We start from the raw sequence: 16,912 nt of genomic DNA, 5'->3' as shown, positions 1-16,912 counted from the left end.
AGTCTTTGGTGAGGGTCTTTGGTGAAGGACTTTGTCAAACACCTTTTGGAAGCTCAAGTAAGCAATGTCTACTGGATCACCCCTGTCCACATGTTTATTGACACTCTCAAAGAACTCTAAAAGGTTAGGGAGAATGGGTATCACAATGGCATATGCAGTTCAACGTAAGCAAGTGTGAAGCGATGCATGTTGGACTTACCTTTGCGGAAGCCATGTTAATTCTTTTTCAGCAGAGCATGTCCTTCTAAATGCTTACTAATTTTATCTTTAATAATGCTTTCAACCAATTTACCTGGAACAGATGTTTAGCTAACTGGCCTGTAATTTCCCAGATCCAACTAGATCCCTTTTTAAAAAGTGGTGTTACATTGGCCATCTTCCAGTCCTCTGCTACTGAGGCTGATCTGAGGGACATGTTGCATATTTTGGTTAGAAAATCTTTTTGTCAGAAGATCACTCGCCTACTTTGTGAAGGAAATTATTCTCAGCACGTGCTCGGATGTGCACACACAAACTATACTTACAATCTTAGATTTGAAGATGTCCAGCAGTCCTGATACATGTGTATACTGACTGGGCACTTTGCGAAGATGAACCATTTCAAAGTCTGTTCTGACTCCAGGCCCTTGACACTCTCCAACATACATTCTTCGCCATTTGTGATGAATTTGCACAAATACTGGCACTTGGCTGCAAAATATTGAGATGGGTTACAAAAGTGTTTTATATGGACTATGATTTAGGAGACAGAGTGCAAGCAGACATGCTAAGCCTGTTAACTAGGAGCCCAAGAGATGCTAGAGACTTATTATTTTAGACAAACAGCTATGTCAAGTAATATAATAGAAGGATTAGAAATACACATAGATTGTCATATGTGACAATCACCCATGTGTCCATTTTGCCAAGTAGTCAAATTTAGAGTAGACCCACTAAAACCAATGCAACTTTAGTCCCATATATGACCAAGTTTGATTCTAACCAATCGTGTATGTGTACTGGAAAACCATAGCCAATTGTGGCTTCCAAAACATGCATACATACTAAAAACCAGATGCGCACACCACACACAGGCAATTATCTATACTTGCTTCTCAAATCCTTTCAACTTTAAAGACATTTTATGACAACATAAGATAATCTGGTAAAATTACTGTTTTCTGAACCAACTATCTGAAATAAGATCAGCATTTTTAACTTTGTTTCACCACATTACAACATCTGCTGTCTTGGTGGAAGGGACGGATTCGGATCAGCAATCTAGATATGCAGTTTTTTGGTTAGGGCTATGGCCTCTATTTAGCAGAAATATTTGGTAGGAAACTAAGCAAACATGTATGATTATATGGATTTCTGCTTTTCCTGTTTGTGTGTGACAACAGCCAAATATATCAATGGCTGTAAAACTTTACTTACCAGCCTGTGTTCCCCAATGCAATAGAAACTGAACTCAAAAGAAGATTACATTTGGATTCACTAAGAACTGCATCGTTATTTGCTGCGGGTGCAATGACTAGAAATTCACGCAAACCGTACCTAGGAGAAAAACAATAATTTTTTCAATAACAGATTACACAAATTAAAGCCTACAATGCAAATTTATGTTTCTCATTATTATTCAAATATGGTCTCTCTCAATTGCTTAGTCTACTTCCAGTAAAAACTTGTTTGAAACATGCCCAATTGAAGTTTATAAAAAATTATCTATTTAATATGGTTCACAGAGGGAACCAGGATCTAACAGAGGCTCTTTCCTAGAGAAAAGGGGCAGGGCAATGATTTTCATAGAATCATAGAATAGTAGGGTTGGAAGGGGCCTACAAGGCCATCGAGTCCAACCCCCTGCTCAATGCAGGAATCTAAGTCACAGCATCCCCGAGAAATGGCCGTCCAGCCTCGTCTTGAAGGCCTCCAGTGTGGGAGAGCCCACCACCTCCCCAGGTAATTGGTTCCATTGTTGTATTGCTCTGACACTCAGGAAGTTTTTCCTGATGTTCAGCCAGAATCTGGCTTCCTGTAACTTGAGCCCATTATTCCGTGTCCTGCACTCTGGGATGATCAAGAAGAGATCCTGGCCTTCTTCTCTGTGACAACCTTTCAAGTACTTGAAGAGTGCTATCATATCTCCCCTCAGTCTTCTCTTCTCAAGGCTAAACGTGCCCAGTTCTTTCAGTCTCTCTTCATAGGGCTTTGTTTCCAGTCCCCTGATCATCTTTGTTGCCCTCCTCTGAACCCTCTCCAGTTTGTCTGCATCCTTCTTAAAGTGTGGTGCCCAGAACTGGACACAGTACTCCAGATGAGGCCTAACCAGTGCTGAGTAGAGGGGAACTAGTACTTCCCGGGATTTGGAAGCAATACTTCTATGAATGCAGCCCAAAAGAGCATTGGCCTTTTTTGCAGCTACATCACATTGTTGGCTCATATTCAGCTTGTGATCGACAACAATTCCAACATCCTTCTCGCTCGTAGTGTGGTTGAGCCACGTATCCCCCATCTTGTAACTGTGCATTTGGTTTCTTTTTCCTAGTTGCAGAACTTGGCATTTGTCCCTATTAAATGCCATTCTGTTGTTTTCTGCCCAGCGCTCCAGTCTATCCAGATCACTTTGAATTTTGTTTCTGTCTTCCAAAGTATTAGCTATCCCTCCCAATTTTGTGTCATCTGCAAATTTGATCAGCATTCCCTGCACCTCCTCCTCCAAGTCATTAATAAAAATGTTGAAGAGCACTGGGCCCAGGACTGAGCCCTGCGGTACCCCACACGTTACCTCTCCCCAGTTTGAGAAGGTCCCATTGATAAGCACTCTTTGAGTCCGATTCTGTAGCCAACTGTGGATCCACCGGATCGTTGTTTCATCTAGCCCACTTCGAGCTAGTTTGCTCATCAGGATATCATGGGGCACTTTGTCGAAAGCTTAGCTGAAGTCGAGGTATATGATGTCTACAGCATTCCCACGGTCTACAAGGGAGGTTACTTGATCAAAAAATGAGATCAGATTTGTCTGGCAGGAGTTGTTTTTGACAAATCCATGTTGGCTTCGAGTAATCATGGCATTGTTGTCAAGGTGCTCCCAGATGGATTGCTTTATGATCTGCTCCAGAATTTTCCCAGGGATTGATGTCAGACTGACTGGTCTGTAGTTCCCAGGTTCCTCCTTTTTACCCTTTTTGAAGATAGGGACAACGTTAGCCCTCCTCCAGTCATCTGGCACTTCCCCCGTCCTCCATGATTTCTCAAAGAGAATAGACAGCGGTTCTGAGAGTTCTTCTGCCAGTTCCTTTATGACTCTAGGATGCAGTTCATCTGGCCCTGGAGATTTGAACTCATTCAAAGTAATGAGGTGTTCCTTGACCATATGCCTGTCGATCTCAAGCTGCAATCCTGCCCCTTCAGCCTGTACTTTGCCTTTGCCAGGGGGGTCATAGACCCTCTTTTGGGAGAAGACTGAGCCAAAGTAGGAATTGAGCACCTCTGCCTTTTCTTTGTCATCTGTTATCATTTTTCCATCCTTAATAGCTGAACCACCATTTCTTTCCTCTGCCTTTTACTATGCACGTAGCTGAAGAAAGCCTTTTTGTTGTTTTTAACATCCCTTGCTAACCTCAGCTTATTCTCAGCTTTAGCCTTCCTGACGCCATCCCTGCAATTGTGTGCTATCTGCCTGTACTCTTCCTTTGTTACTTGGCCTTCTTTCCACTTCCTATATGTGTCCTTTTTTGTTTTCAGGTCATCCCTAAGCTTTTTGTGAAGCCACATTGGCTTCTTCTGTTGTCTTCCACCTTTTCTTCTTGTTGGAATTGTTTGTGATTGTGCCTTGAGAATTTCCTTTTTTAAAAGCTCCCACCCATCTTGGACTCCTTTTCTCATTAGCGTCGCTTGCCATGGGACCTTACTGATCATTGTTCTGAGTTTATGAAAATCAGCTTTCCTAAAATCCAGGGTACGCATTTGACTACACTCGGCTTTTGCTTCCCTTAGAACCAAGAACTCAAGTACAACATGGTCGCTTTCCCCCAGAGTTCCTGTAACTGCTACTTTATCCACTAAGTCATCTCTGTTGGTTAGGATCAAGTCAAGGATAGCCGATCCTCCAGTTCCTTCCTCTACTTTCTGTAGGAGGAAGTTATCTGCCACACAAGTCAGGAATTTCCTGGAGGGGCCATGTTTTGCAGAATTTGTCTCCCAACAAATACTGGGCAAATTGAAGTCCCCCATTACTACTACATCATGCTTCCTTAAAACATTGGCTATTTGCATTTCAAAAGTTTCATCCTTGTCTTCTCCTTGATTGGGTGGCCAGTAGTAGACTCCGACCACCATGTTCCTTTTATTCTTTGCTCCATTTATTTCAACCCAGATGCTCTCGATGGGGCTACCAAGCTCCTCCTCCTGTATTTCTGTGAAGAGATATGTATTTTTCACATACAGTGCAACCCCACCTCCCTTTCTGTTCCTCCTGTTCTTTTTGAACAAGTTATATCCTTCAATTGCTGTATTCCAGTCATGAGAGTCATCCCACCAAGTCTCAGTTATACCTATCAGGTCATAATTTCCCTCTTGTATTAAGAGTTCAAGTTCGTTCTGTTTGTTTCCCATACTCTGGGCATTAGTATATAGACATCGGAGACCATGTGCTTCATAGTCTGGCTTTCTTCCTACATGTGTCTGAAGACTATTATTGGGCGCTATCAGAGCTGTTCTCTCCATTGCAGTGCATGCGCCTATGTCCATTGTTACCCCCAACATTACATCTCCCTTCCCTGTAGGATTCAGTTTAAAGCCCTCCTGATGAAGTTCTTCATGCTGTGGCCAAATACATTCTTCCCAGCCTTTGTGAGGTGCAACCCATCCCTAGCCAACAGCCCATCTTCCAGGAAGTATAGCCCGTGGTCCCAGAATCCAAATCTCTCTCGTCAGCACCACCTTCGTAGCCAGTCATTCACCCGGAGTATTTTTCGTTCCCTTTCTATCCCTCTTCTAACTAGTGGAAGGATGGATGAGAAAACTATCTGGGCCCCAAAGTTCTTGAGTTTCCTTCCCAAAGCTTCAAAGTCTGACGTGATCTCTTCGTAGCTCCGCTTGGCGGTATCATTTGTTCCCACATGGATGAGAAGAAAGGGATACCTGTCAGTGGGCTTTATGAGTGCAGGCAACCTTTCAGTCACGTCTCTAATCTGTCCTCCCGGGAGACAACATACCTGGCGAGTCCATGGGTCTTCGCAACATACTTGGGTCTCGATCCCACGCAGCAAGGAGTCTCCCACTACTACCACTCTTCTCTTCTTCTTCTTGTAGGCCTGGGTTTCATCGCCTCTGTTTGACTGACCTTTAGCCTCTTGCTCACTCTCATGCAGGTTCCCCTGTGATTCTTCCTCTGCAGGCTGTCCTCCAGTCTCATCTGCAAGTACCTGGAATTGGTTCCACAGCTCCACTGCTTCCACTGGTGCAGAGTGGCGTCTAGTTCTTCTTCTCCTAACTGTCACCCTTTTCCAAGGAGTATCCTCTATTCCATTTTTCTTCACCTCAGCATTTCCCACTGCCTCATCTTGCTGTTGCTCTTCAAGCTTCTGGTCTGCCCTTTGCTGCTGTAGTTCCCCCATTCTGTCCAAGAACTCTTCGTGTTCTCTTATTCCCCGGAGGGTCGACAGTCGCCGCTCCAGTCCACTTACTTTTTCCTCCAGCAGCGTGATCAATTTGCACTTGTTGCAGGTGTAGGCCATGTTGTTCTCAGGCAAGAAAACAAACATTGCACACACCTTGCAGGTCACCACCACTGGAGAGTCTTGTCCTTCCATAGCCTCTTTTCCTTTTTTGTGTCTAGCTTTGTGATTGTTCTAGACTAGCCTGTGCCTGCTCCTCTACTCAGTAGAGGTTAAAAGCAGAGTCCCACTGGTGTGGAAGTGTGTGCTACAAGTCAAATAAATGAAAAAAAGTTAGTAAAAAAAATAAAAAAAATGTTAGGGGCCTCCCCCTTGACCTCCCCTGCCGAACTCCTGTTTGCTCCCCCTGCTCGCTCGCTCTGCTCGCTCGCTCTCTGGGAGCTTGCCTGCTTCTGTAGTCCCTGGACCAGCTGGAGCAGCTTGCTCTGCTCTGCTCTGCTCAGCTGGGAGGCGGGAAACAGATATCATAGATATCTTCTTCCCCCTACAGCCCCCAGACCCACCCCCCTCCCAACTCCTGGAGCAGTTTTCAGGGGGCACAGGGAGAAGGAGGAATTGGTGAAAGTCACTACCCGACCCCCTTTTCCAGTGCTAGCAGAATTCCACTGAGCATACTCCTCTGAATCCAACTCTATATTTATATGAGGCTACCCAACAATATTATTCTCTTGGCAGCGCAATTAAGTTAATAATAACAACAACAACAACAAACAACAACCACAAGTATATTTTCATAAGCATTGGCCTCAGACACAATTTTAAACTATGTTTATGAGCCTTAGCGAGCCTTGGGCTCATGTGCTGCCCCCTCCCCACTCCTACTCCAGTGCAGCCATGAGGAGAACAAAGATTTTCACATCAATTTTCAATTAACCGCACTTTAGCATTATGTCCAAACACTAAACCATGGTTAATCTTATTGGAACAAGCCAATTTATTTATTTTATCTAAAATGATTTTTCAGCCACCTTTTAAGGTGGAACCCTCTCTCAAGGCAGTGTAAACCAGTTTGAACTTGTCTTGTTTCAGTAAACAATAATTAAGACTAACCACTGTCTGCCTGGGTTTGGACGTAATGCCAAACTATGGTTAATTCAAAATTGAAGCAAAAGCTTTTTTAATTCTCATGGCTGTGCTGGAGGAAAAGGGAACAAGCCCAAGGCTTGTTCACATAATATCTGAACAAGGCCATATCTTACGAGAGATCAATCTTTGGGTATTCTGTATCCCTGCCACTACAGGTCATGCATTTATAACTATAAATTTAGCTGTAAGAAACAAAATTTAATATTTTAAATAACAGACATACCATCTCACTAGACAATGAGCTCTAGGTGGAAAATCATTGTTCATACACAGAAGATCTTGCATGCCAACTGGAAGAGCATCTGTAAGACCATTCAAAAAGGTGAAAGCATTAGGTCTCCACATTAGCAAACAGCAAAAAATGTCTACATATAGGAAGGAAAGACAGGGTCCACCACCAAAGACTTATGGAATCTGATGGATTCCCGAACGTTCTGGGGGATTTTCCAGCTGATAGGACTGGCAATTCACTTGAGGCCTTGGTCTCACTATGGAATGGTGAGATGGGAAAGGCCCTCGATACAATCGCTCCGAAGCACCCACTCTGGTGCTGTGGAGCCCGTAATTCACCTTGGTTTACAGAAGTTCTACGGGCAATGAAACAGGTTGGACAATGGCTAGAGTGCAAGTGGTGCAGGTTTCGGAGCGAGTACAATCGAATATTAGCAAAGACTCTTTGCTGTGCCTATTCAGCAGGGAGGATGGCATAAAAGTGTTATTACACCTCTATTATCTCATCCTCGAAATGCTGCCCAGCAGAATTGTTCCGAGTGGTGAAGAGCCTGTTGGGATCTGGCTCGGGCTCAGAGAAATTGGTCATTTGCTGTAATAAATTTGCTAGGCACTTTGAAGAGATAGTCACTCATATTCACTCAGAACTTAATGCCACAGATATCGCAGAGTGTGGGGAGGTGTCCAGTGCACCATCTGGTTGTGTTTCCTGGGATCAGTTCCAGTTGTTGCAGCCTGATGCTGTGGACAAGACGCTTGAATCAGTCCGTCCCACCACACATAAGCTTGACCCTTGGCCATCTTGGTTAATACTATCTAGCAGGGGTGAACTGATTGGGTGGGTCCAGGGGGTGCTAAATGCTTCACTCTTTCAGGCCTGTTGCCTTGAAAAAGGCTGTAGTGCACCCTCTCCTGAAGAGGACCTCCCTGGATCCAGAGGTATGTGAGAACTATCACCCCACTGCTAATATCCCCTTTTTGGCAAGGTACTTGAGCGTGTAGTGGCTGGGCAGCTTCAGATGTTCTTGGAGGAAACTGATTATCTGGATCCATTTCAGTCTGGTTTCTGGCCAGGGTATGGCAATGAAATGGCCTTGATTGCTCTGACAGATGACCTACTCGGGGTGAATGACAGGGGGAGTGCTAGCCCGTTGATCCTCCTGGATCTCTCAGCAGCTTTTGATACCACTGATCATGATATCTTACTGGATGGGTTCTGCGAGGTGGGAGTTGGGGGCACTGTGTTACAGTGGTTCCACTACTACCTGCAGGGTTGATTCCAGGGAGTGGTATTGGGGGATTCCTGTTCTACTCCAAGGCTATTAAGCTGTGGGGTGCAACAGGGTTCTATTCTATCCCCATGCTGTTCAACATCTATATGAAGCCACTGGGTGAGGTCATTAGGAGTTTTGGGGTGGGGTGTCACCAGTATGCTGATGATGCTCAACTCTACTTCTCCTTGTCATCAGAGTCAGTTGGGATGGTGAAGATGCTGGATCTGTGCCTGGAGGCTGTAATGGACTGGATGAGGGCCAATAAACTGAAATACATAGTATTTTTCTTGTGTCATACAATACAGGGGTAAAATTCCTAGGAAGAATCTTATTTCACCACACCCATGAGAAATGAACAACAGGGACCATTCACTATTTAAACATTTAACGTCAACCACCATGCCATTTGAACTCTTTTCTCCAAGATATGTTTGCAAAAGCATTTTCATTATGAAGCAGTTTCAGTTTTTATAAAATATTCCCTTCTTTATTAGAAGTATTGAAGTAAATTCTTTTCAACCCCATTAACAAACTAGAAAGGGGGACTACATGCCCAAATTCAAATTCCATTAACCTGTTGAGTCATGTTTTAAAAAATCACAGTGAAAATAAGACCACTGATATCTACAAATTCCTCTAATGAAAAAGGACGCTACAAAATGTATATATTCATTATTGCCTATCACAGTGTTTCCAGGTAAATAGCAGTACCTTCATAAACCATTGCATAGCATAAAAATAAAATGTAAAAGCCATCAGCTCAAGAATATCTGAGCTACAGAAAAAATATCTACCTTCTACTAGTTCCTCTTTTGCATCCTTGTCACTGGATTCTTGTACAAGATAATGATGAGACACTGAGAATCGGAAATCAGCAAAAGCAATCTCATCTGATTTCTCCTCCCATGTTTCAGTGGTATATACACCCTGCATATCAATTAGGGCAGACACACTAATTACATATCAATAAAATAATCTACAATATAATTTTAATGCATCTCTCACACGTAGAGCTGTTGTACAATTCCACTGTTACTACTAAAAAGTATTTTACAGAAGTTTCATATAAAGCAAGTCTACAAGATCTAACAGAATAGGAATACATTTCCATCTCTTAGTAAGCCTTCATAGGCTCATTGTTCCTAACCTACTGACATAAGTTCCTTTAGTTCCTAATTAACCTATTGATTAGTTCCCTTATTCATTTAAATGAAAATGTTCATCTACTGACTCACCTTGCTTTTTCCTATATGTGGTTAATGGATTGGGAGGATTATTACATTTGTATTGGCTTCAGGGGGCACAATCCTATTGAGATAAACACCATTTTCTGAACTTGGAGGCTGACATCTATCCAATGCAGGTTGAGCAGAGCACAGAGGGGATCCTTTCCTCTGCCCTCCCTACATTCTTGGCTAGACACGCGATTTTCCGCATCTAGATGAGGCTTCGGAGGGGGGGTGAGAACCAGCCTGGAGACACCATAGGAAGCAATGTAAAAGGGCTTCCACAGTCTTCTCCCCTCCCCACCCCCGGGAATGCCCCCTTTTCACCCCTCTCCACATTACGTTTTATAAGTACAGAGAGGCAGCCACCATGGTTCTCCCCATGCAGGCTATGAGGAGGAGCGGGAGAGGTGGGAAGTGTGGTTTCCTGGCTCAGAGCTCAGAGAACTGTCTACAAGCTCAGAGCCAGCAAACCGAAAAATTCTATAGCCCTCTAGACAGTGTCTAGTGGCCACAGGATTGCTCTCTAAGTAGTCCAGAAGCAGATGTTCTTACCTTTTCCAAAGGTTTCCCTGAAGAAGTGCCAATAAGTTTCCAGTCATTCAAAACCTCTTCAACTCTGGAAATAAATCTGAGAAAAAGTTATGTTTTGAAATTATCGACATGTGATGCATGTATTATAACTAATCTTCATAAAATGAAAATAACTAAAGGCCTGAAATATTTTGTTGCTAACTACACTTCATATTTCTAGTTCAATTTTAACTTAAATCAAAAGGTACCCAGGAAAATGTCATCTAAAAATCATGACAGTAATTTTATGAGAACATCATTAGCACATACATTGGTGTAAACTTATTGTTTATTTATTTAATTTAATTTCTATATTCTATTTAGTTACCATCTTTCAGCCATAACAGTTCCCAAGGTGGTTACCAATAAAAACATGTTTTGAACAATTCACAGTTAAAACAATTCAAGTCTAAAAATAAGACCAGAAAATATCAAAGCAAAAACTCTAATTAAATAACAGCAGCAGGTCAACAAAACAGCATAACAATACGCAAAACAACAAAACAGGAGCAAAAATAACCTCCTGAATCTACTGATGAATGCACAGTGAAAATGATGTTTGCACTCAACACTGAGAAGAAAGGTGACATTATGCCTACTAATTCTTCAACGAGAAAGGTTCCAAAGAGCAGGGATCACCATAGAAAAAAGGCCTATTCCCTGATGAAGAGAGATTAGCATCCACAATGGAACCCCGAGAAGTACTTCACCGGCAGATGTTAATGTCAAGAAGGATACGGGAGAAGTTGCGCTGTATGACAATCTGGCACCGTTCAGATGTTTTGGACTACAACTTCGAGAATTCCTGGCCATAGGCCATGCTGGCTAGGGCTGATGGGATTTGAAGTCCAAAAGAACTGGAGGGCACCAGGCAGAGAGAGGCTGATTTAGATCAAGACCAGCACCTCAAACTGGGTACAGAAAGAGAATGACAGCTAATGAAGAAATTCTAAACAGATGTTATACATTTATGACAGCTTACACCCGTCAGCTTGAACCTCATGTGGCGCATAGTGGTAGGTGGCAGTATTGCAACCAAAACTCTCCCCATGACCTGAGTTCAATCTCAGCAGAAGCTGGGTCCCAGGTAGCCGGCTCAGGTCGACTCAGCCTTCCATCCTTCCGAGGTCGGTAAAATAAGTACCCAGCTTGCTGGGGGAAAGGTAGTCACGACTGGGGAAGGCAATGGCAAACTACCCCACTATAGTCTGCCATGAAAACGCCAGCGAAAGTGGCATCCCTCTAGGAGTCAGCAATGATTCAGTGCTTGCACAGGAGGAATCTTTCCTTTTTCCTTTCCTACAACCATCAGCAAATTCTGAGCCAACTAAAATTTCTGGACCATCTTTAAGGGCACCCCAACATACAACCCATTATAGTAATATAACCCAAAAGTCACCAAAGCCTGAACAGTAGTCAGATCCTTACCTGCTAGTAGCAGACACAGCTACCCTATCAACAGACGTTAATCAACTGGAAATCCAGAAGCAATGTTAGGCTCAGGAGTACTCTGAAACTGCAACTGTGAACCTTACTGGGACCATGACCTCATTGATATTTCTGGACCAAATGCTCAACTCAGCCAAATTGTTGAGCAGATACTTTCCAACCAAACTATTCAACTATAATCTCTTCTGTTTCCTTTAGAATAAGCTTCAATTTATTTACCCTCATCTACTCCATTACTGACTTCCGGCACTGGTTAAGAGAAAACACAGCTCCACTTGCTCTGATGAAAAGGAGAAATATAGCTGAATGTCATCAACATGCTGATGGCACAACACTCCAAATCTAAGGACAATTTAACCCAGCAGTTTCATGTAGATGTTAAAAGCAGATGAAACAGTACCAAATCCTGAAGAACCCTATAGGATAATTCCCATGGGGAAGAACAATAGTCTCCCAAGACAACCCACCTAGAATTTACCTGGAGCATAATCACTACAAGGTAGAACCTTCAACTCCCATTGTAGATAATCCTGAAGGATATCATGTTCAACACTATTGAAAGATGCTGTGAGATCAATTGAAATTAGGAGGAACACTCCTTCCTGTCCTTGCCCTGATGCAGACCAAGTTTATTTCCATCCTGAAGTAGGCTTAAAACCAGGCTTATATATAGACCTATATTCTTAAGTTCAGGATCTACGCACCATATATGAATCAAACTATAGATACCTTGAGGCAGAACGCTTAGGCTGCAACCCTATGCACACTTACCTGGTGAACTCAATAGCACTTACTCCTGAGCAGACATGCATAGGATTGCCCTGTTAATCACTCAAGTACTTCAGTCTTTAGCAAATTAATGCTATTTGATTGGACATGGCCATTTGTATATGTTATGTTCAGGTCCAGTGCCAGGTTTGAGGGAGCCCCGGGCAAGGTGGCTTCTGCTCCTCCCATTAGCTTATCCTCCCTGGGGCAAGGGGCCTACAGCAACCATCCTTTTCCTCAAGTACCTCTGGGCCTCCACCCCCAACAGAGCATCCCTCCGAGATGCTACATTGGAGGCCCACAAGCATCTGTGGAGAAGGAGAAGGTAGTCGCAGCATCCACAAGCCTGCCACTTCTTCACTCACAGTTGGGCCGACCTTAAAATGGAGAAAAAACAAGTGGTGTCAGGTGCATTAGCACTGCAATCCCCACCCCGCTTTTCCCCCATTTTAAGATATGTAAAAATATAGCTATCCTTGTCTACTAAGAGAGCCTTAGATCAAAATATATATTCTGGACCATTCACTCCTGAAATAAACAATATCTGGATGGCAATATGGCTACAGGAAATAGGATAGCCTTGAGAAGCCAACTTGATGGATTTCGGCTGCAGCCATAAATGCACTTACTAGCTCTCTGGACATTAATAAGCTCCACTGGACACAATGGAACTTACTTCAGAGAAAACATGCACAGACTTGTGCTCTTAATGCATATCTTTCTATTTCTAAGTATACTGTATGAGTACTGGCACCGGTCAAAAAAACACATCCTCATTTACTACTTAATGGCCATTAAATGGTTTTGTTTAAAGAAAACAATGTATTGTATACTATCTACTAAGTTTGAATTCTTCTCTTTGGGGTTTAATTATTACATACTATAATAGCGAAGAGCAGAGGGAATTTCCAAGTAGCGCCAGAAAGAGTGAAGCGGCTGGGCCAAAGCCGAAAGGACACTCAGCTGTGGATGTGTCTGGTGGTGAAAAGAAAATCCGATGCTGTAAAGAACAATATTGTTTAGGAACCTGGAATGTCAGATCAATGAATCAAGGTAAGCTGGAGGTGGTCAAACATGAGATGGCAAGATTGAACATCGACATCTTGGGAATCAGCGAACTAAAATGGACAGGCATGGGCGAATTTAATTCAGGTGACCATCATATCTACTACTGTGGGCAAGAATCCCTTAGAAGAAATGGAGTAGCACTCATAGTCAATAAAAGGGTGGGAAAAGCAGTACTGGGGTACAATCTCAAAAATGAAAGAATGATCTCAGTACGAATCCAAGGCAAACCATTCAACATCACAGTAATTCAAGTCTATGCCCCAACCACTGAGGCTGAAGAAGCTGAGGTTGATCGGTTCTATGAAGACCTACACCACCTTCTAGAACTAACACCAAAAAAAGATATCCTCTTCATCATAGGGGATTGGAATGCCAAAGCAGGAAGACAAGAAATCACTGGGACAACAGGCAAGCATAGCCTTGGTGTACAAAATGAAGCAGGACAAAGGCTAATCGAGTTTTGCCAAGAGAACACACTGATCATAGCAAACACTCTTTTCCAACAGCACATGAAGCGACTCTACACATGGACATCACCAGATGGTCAATATCGAAATCAGATTGATTATGTCGTTTGCAGCCACAGATGGAGAAGGTCTATACAGTCAGTAAAAACAAGACCTGGAGCTGACAGTGGCTCAGATCATGAGCTTCTTGTTGCAAAAGTTTGGCTTAAATTGAAGAACGTAGGGAAAAGCACTAAACCATTCAGGTATGACCTAAATCATATCCCTTATGAATATACAGTGGAGGTGACGAATAGATTTCATGGATTAGACCTGAGAGACAGAGTGCCTGAGGAACTATGGATGGATATATGAAGGGGAAGATATATCCAACTGAATGCAGAGTTCCAGAGAATAGCAAGGAGAGACAAGAAGGCCTTCTTAAATGAACAATGCAAAGAAATCGAGGAAAACAATAGAATGGGAAAGACTAAAGATCTTTTCAAGAAAATCGGAGATCTCAAGGGAACGTTTTGTGCAAAGACGGGCATGATAAAGGACAAAGAAGGCAGGGACCTAACAGAAGCAGAGGATATTAAGAAGAGGTGGAAAGAATACACAGCAGAACTATACAGGAAAGATCTGAATGTCCCTGATAGCCATGATAGTGCGGTCACTGAACGTGAGCCAGACATCCTCGAGAGTGAAGTCAAGTGGGCCATAGGAAGCATTACTAACAACAAAGCTAGCAGAGATGACAGTATTCCAGCTGAGCTATTTAAAATCCTAAAAGATGATGCTGTTAAAGTGCTGCACTCAATATGCCAACAAATTTGGAACACTCAACAGTGGCCACAAGACTGGAAAAGGTCAGTTTACATTCCAATTCCAAAGAAGGGCAATGCCAAAGAGTGTTCAAACTACCACACAGTTGCGCTCATTTCACATGCCAGCAAGGTGATGCTCAAAATCCTACAAGCTAGGCTTCAGCAGTATGTGAACCGAGAACTTCCGTAAGTACAAGCTGGGTTTCGAAGAGGCAGAGGAACTAGAGATCAAATCGCCAACATTCGCTGGATCATGGAGAAAGCAAGAGAATGCCAGAAAAACGTCTATTTCTGCTTCATTAACTACGCTAAAGCCTTTGATTGTGTGGATCACAACAAACTCTGGCAAATTCTTCAAGAAATGGGAGTACCAGACCACCTTACCTGTCTCCTGAGAAACCTGTACGAGGTTCAAGAAGCAACAGTAAGAACCAGACATGGAATAACTGATTGGTTCAAAATTGGGAAAGGAGTACAACAAGGCTGCATATTGTCACCCTGCTTATTTAACTTATATGCAGAGTACATCATGAGAAATGCCGGGTTGGATGAATCACAGGTCAGAATTAAGATTGCTGGGAGAATGATCAACAACCTCAGTTACGCGGACGATACTACCCTAATGGCAGAAAGCGAAGAGGATCTAAAGAGCCTCTTGTTGAGGGTGAAAGTGGAGAGTGCAAAAGCTGGTTTGAAACTCAACATTAAAAAAACGGAGATCATAGCATGTGGCCCCAGCACTTCCTGGCATATAGAAGGGGAAGAAATGGAAGCAGTGACAGATTTTACTTTCTTGGGCTCCAAGATCACCGCAGACGGTGACTGTAGCCATGAAATTAAAAGACGCTTGCTCCTTGGGAGGAAAGCTATGGCAAACCTAGACAGCATAGTAAGAAGCAGAGACATCACCTTGCCGACAAAGGTCCGTCTAATCAAAGCTACGGTTTTCCCAGTAGTAACATATGGCTGTGAGAGCTGGACTATAAGGAAGGCTGAGCGCCAAAGAACTGATGCGTTTGAACTGTGGTGCTGGAGAAGACTCTTACGGATCCCCTGGACTGCAAGGAGGTCAAATCAGTCCATCCTAAAGGAAATCAACCCTGAGTGCTCATTGGAAGGACAGATACTGAAGCTGAAGCTCAAATATTTTGGCCACCAAATGCAAAGAGAAAAGTCACTGGAAAAGACCCTGATGCTGGGAAAGATTGAAGGCAAAAGGAGAAGGGGACGGCAGAGGATGAGATGGCTAGACAGCATCACCGATGCAATGAATATGAACTTGAGCTCACTCCGGGGGAGAGCGGAGGACACGAAGTCCTGGCTTGCTATGATCCATGTGGTCACGAAGAGTCGGACACGACTTAACGACTGAACAACAACAATAGGAATTTGCACATATCTGTAATATATTCAGGATACGTTGGTCATAGCTACCTAAGGTCATCCAATATTTGCTTTAACACTAAATTATTACAGATTCCCTAAATAAATGTCAAGTGGCATTTAAAATTAAAGTGATGCCAGGGAATTAGTCATCAAATGGGTTCTCAGCAAACTCTTCCCCCTCAGAATGATTCTGCAGTTAATTTAGATAACTTACACCGAATCCTACTTCATTATATACATTTCATTAGTACGTATTGTATACATGTTGGTCTAGATCTTTTCACTTATTAGTCTGTGGACTGCCCACCTGTCTTCCCCCCTCCACCTGTCTTCCTTTAAAAAAGGAAAGTTTTGAAATTAACCATTCACCTGGAATGAAAAATTTCTCTGATATAGCTAACTTGCCACAAACCCAAGGAGAGTGGTAACTTTCTCCTATGGTCAAGTAAATTTTTTTTAATCTATCTGCAAAAGAGATTTAACAACATTGCTTAAAAACCAGGGAGGAGATAAGACCTTACCAGTAACGCACAAGGTTATGAACATGAGGCAGAAATGTAGCTGCTCTGACACAACATTGGGGTTCACCAATCTGACAACTGTACACAATTACAACTTCATTCTCTCCGATTCTAAACAACAACAAACCAGGCTCCCTCCTAAACGGAAGGAGAAGCTTTTCACAAGTTTTGCTAATAAGAATCTCCCTTCCTCAGTCTTCCAAATGGTGTTAGAAATCCTGCAGCCCGAGCAGGCAGCTTTTGCAGGTTATCTGTGGGGCTGGAGGCGAACACCATTATTCTGAACACATAACCCAAATGCGGCTCTGAAAATGACAGAGACTAGACAAAATATAACGCGGCGGGGGGGGGGGGCGGACAGGAAGACCGAAGGCGAGGGGTCAGGCATGAAGCAGTA

At 43.0% G+C, this 16,912-nt stretch overlaps 1 protein-coding gene across 12 annotated transcripts in view; it reads right to left on the bottom strand.

Annotated features, from left to right (window-relative positions):
- Positions 1 to 16,912, bottom strand: part of RAB3GAP1 (RAB3 GTPase activating protein catalytic subunit 1) — a 44,100-nt gene that overhangs the window by 26,894 nt on the left and 294 nt on the right. For 3 of the 12 annotated variants that reach the window (XR_014784238.1, XM_084809233.1, XM_084809215.1), the window contains exons 3-8: positions 10,033 to 10,108; positions 9,046 to 9,178; positions 8,404 to 8,517; positions 6,970 to 7,048; positions 1,417 to 1,536; positions 525 to 690 (exon numbers count right to left, since the gene is read on the bottom strand). Coding sequence is in view for 10 of the 12 variants with exons in the window: in XM_084809233.1 (XP_084665359.1) it covers positions 525 to 690; positions 1,417 to 1,536; positions 6,970 to 7,048; positions 8,404 to 8,517; positions 9,046 to 9,178; positions 10,033 to 10,108 (688 nt within the window). In the remaining 2 variants the exon portion in view is untranslated. The remainder of the gene's footprint in view (positions 1 to 524; positions 691 to 1,416; positions 1,537 to 6,969; positions 7,049 to 8,403; positions 8,518 to 9,045; positions 9,179 to 10,032; positions 10,109 to 16,912) is intronic. The other 9 variants (XR_014784239.1, XM_084809252.1, XM_084809243.1 and 6 more) reach the window with 5 other exon arrangements.

The sequence above is a fragment of the Heloderma suspectum genome, chromosome 1 (assembly GCF_057233095.1).
Source record: "Heloderma suspectum isolate Gila_16-S chromosome 1, 16-S_ref, whole genome shotgun sequence".
NCBI classification, from domain to species: Eukaryota; Metazoa; Chordata; class Lepidosauria; order Squamata; family Helodermatidae; genus Heloderma; species Heloderma suspectum.
Note: the sequence above shows the minus strand (reverse complement) of the source record. Positions and strands in the feature narration are given on the sequence as shown.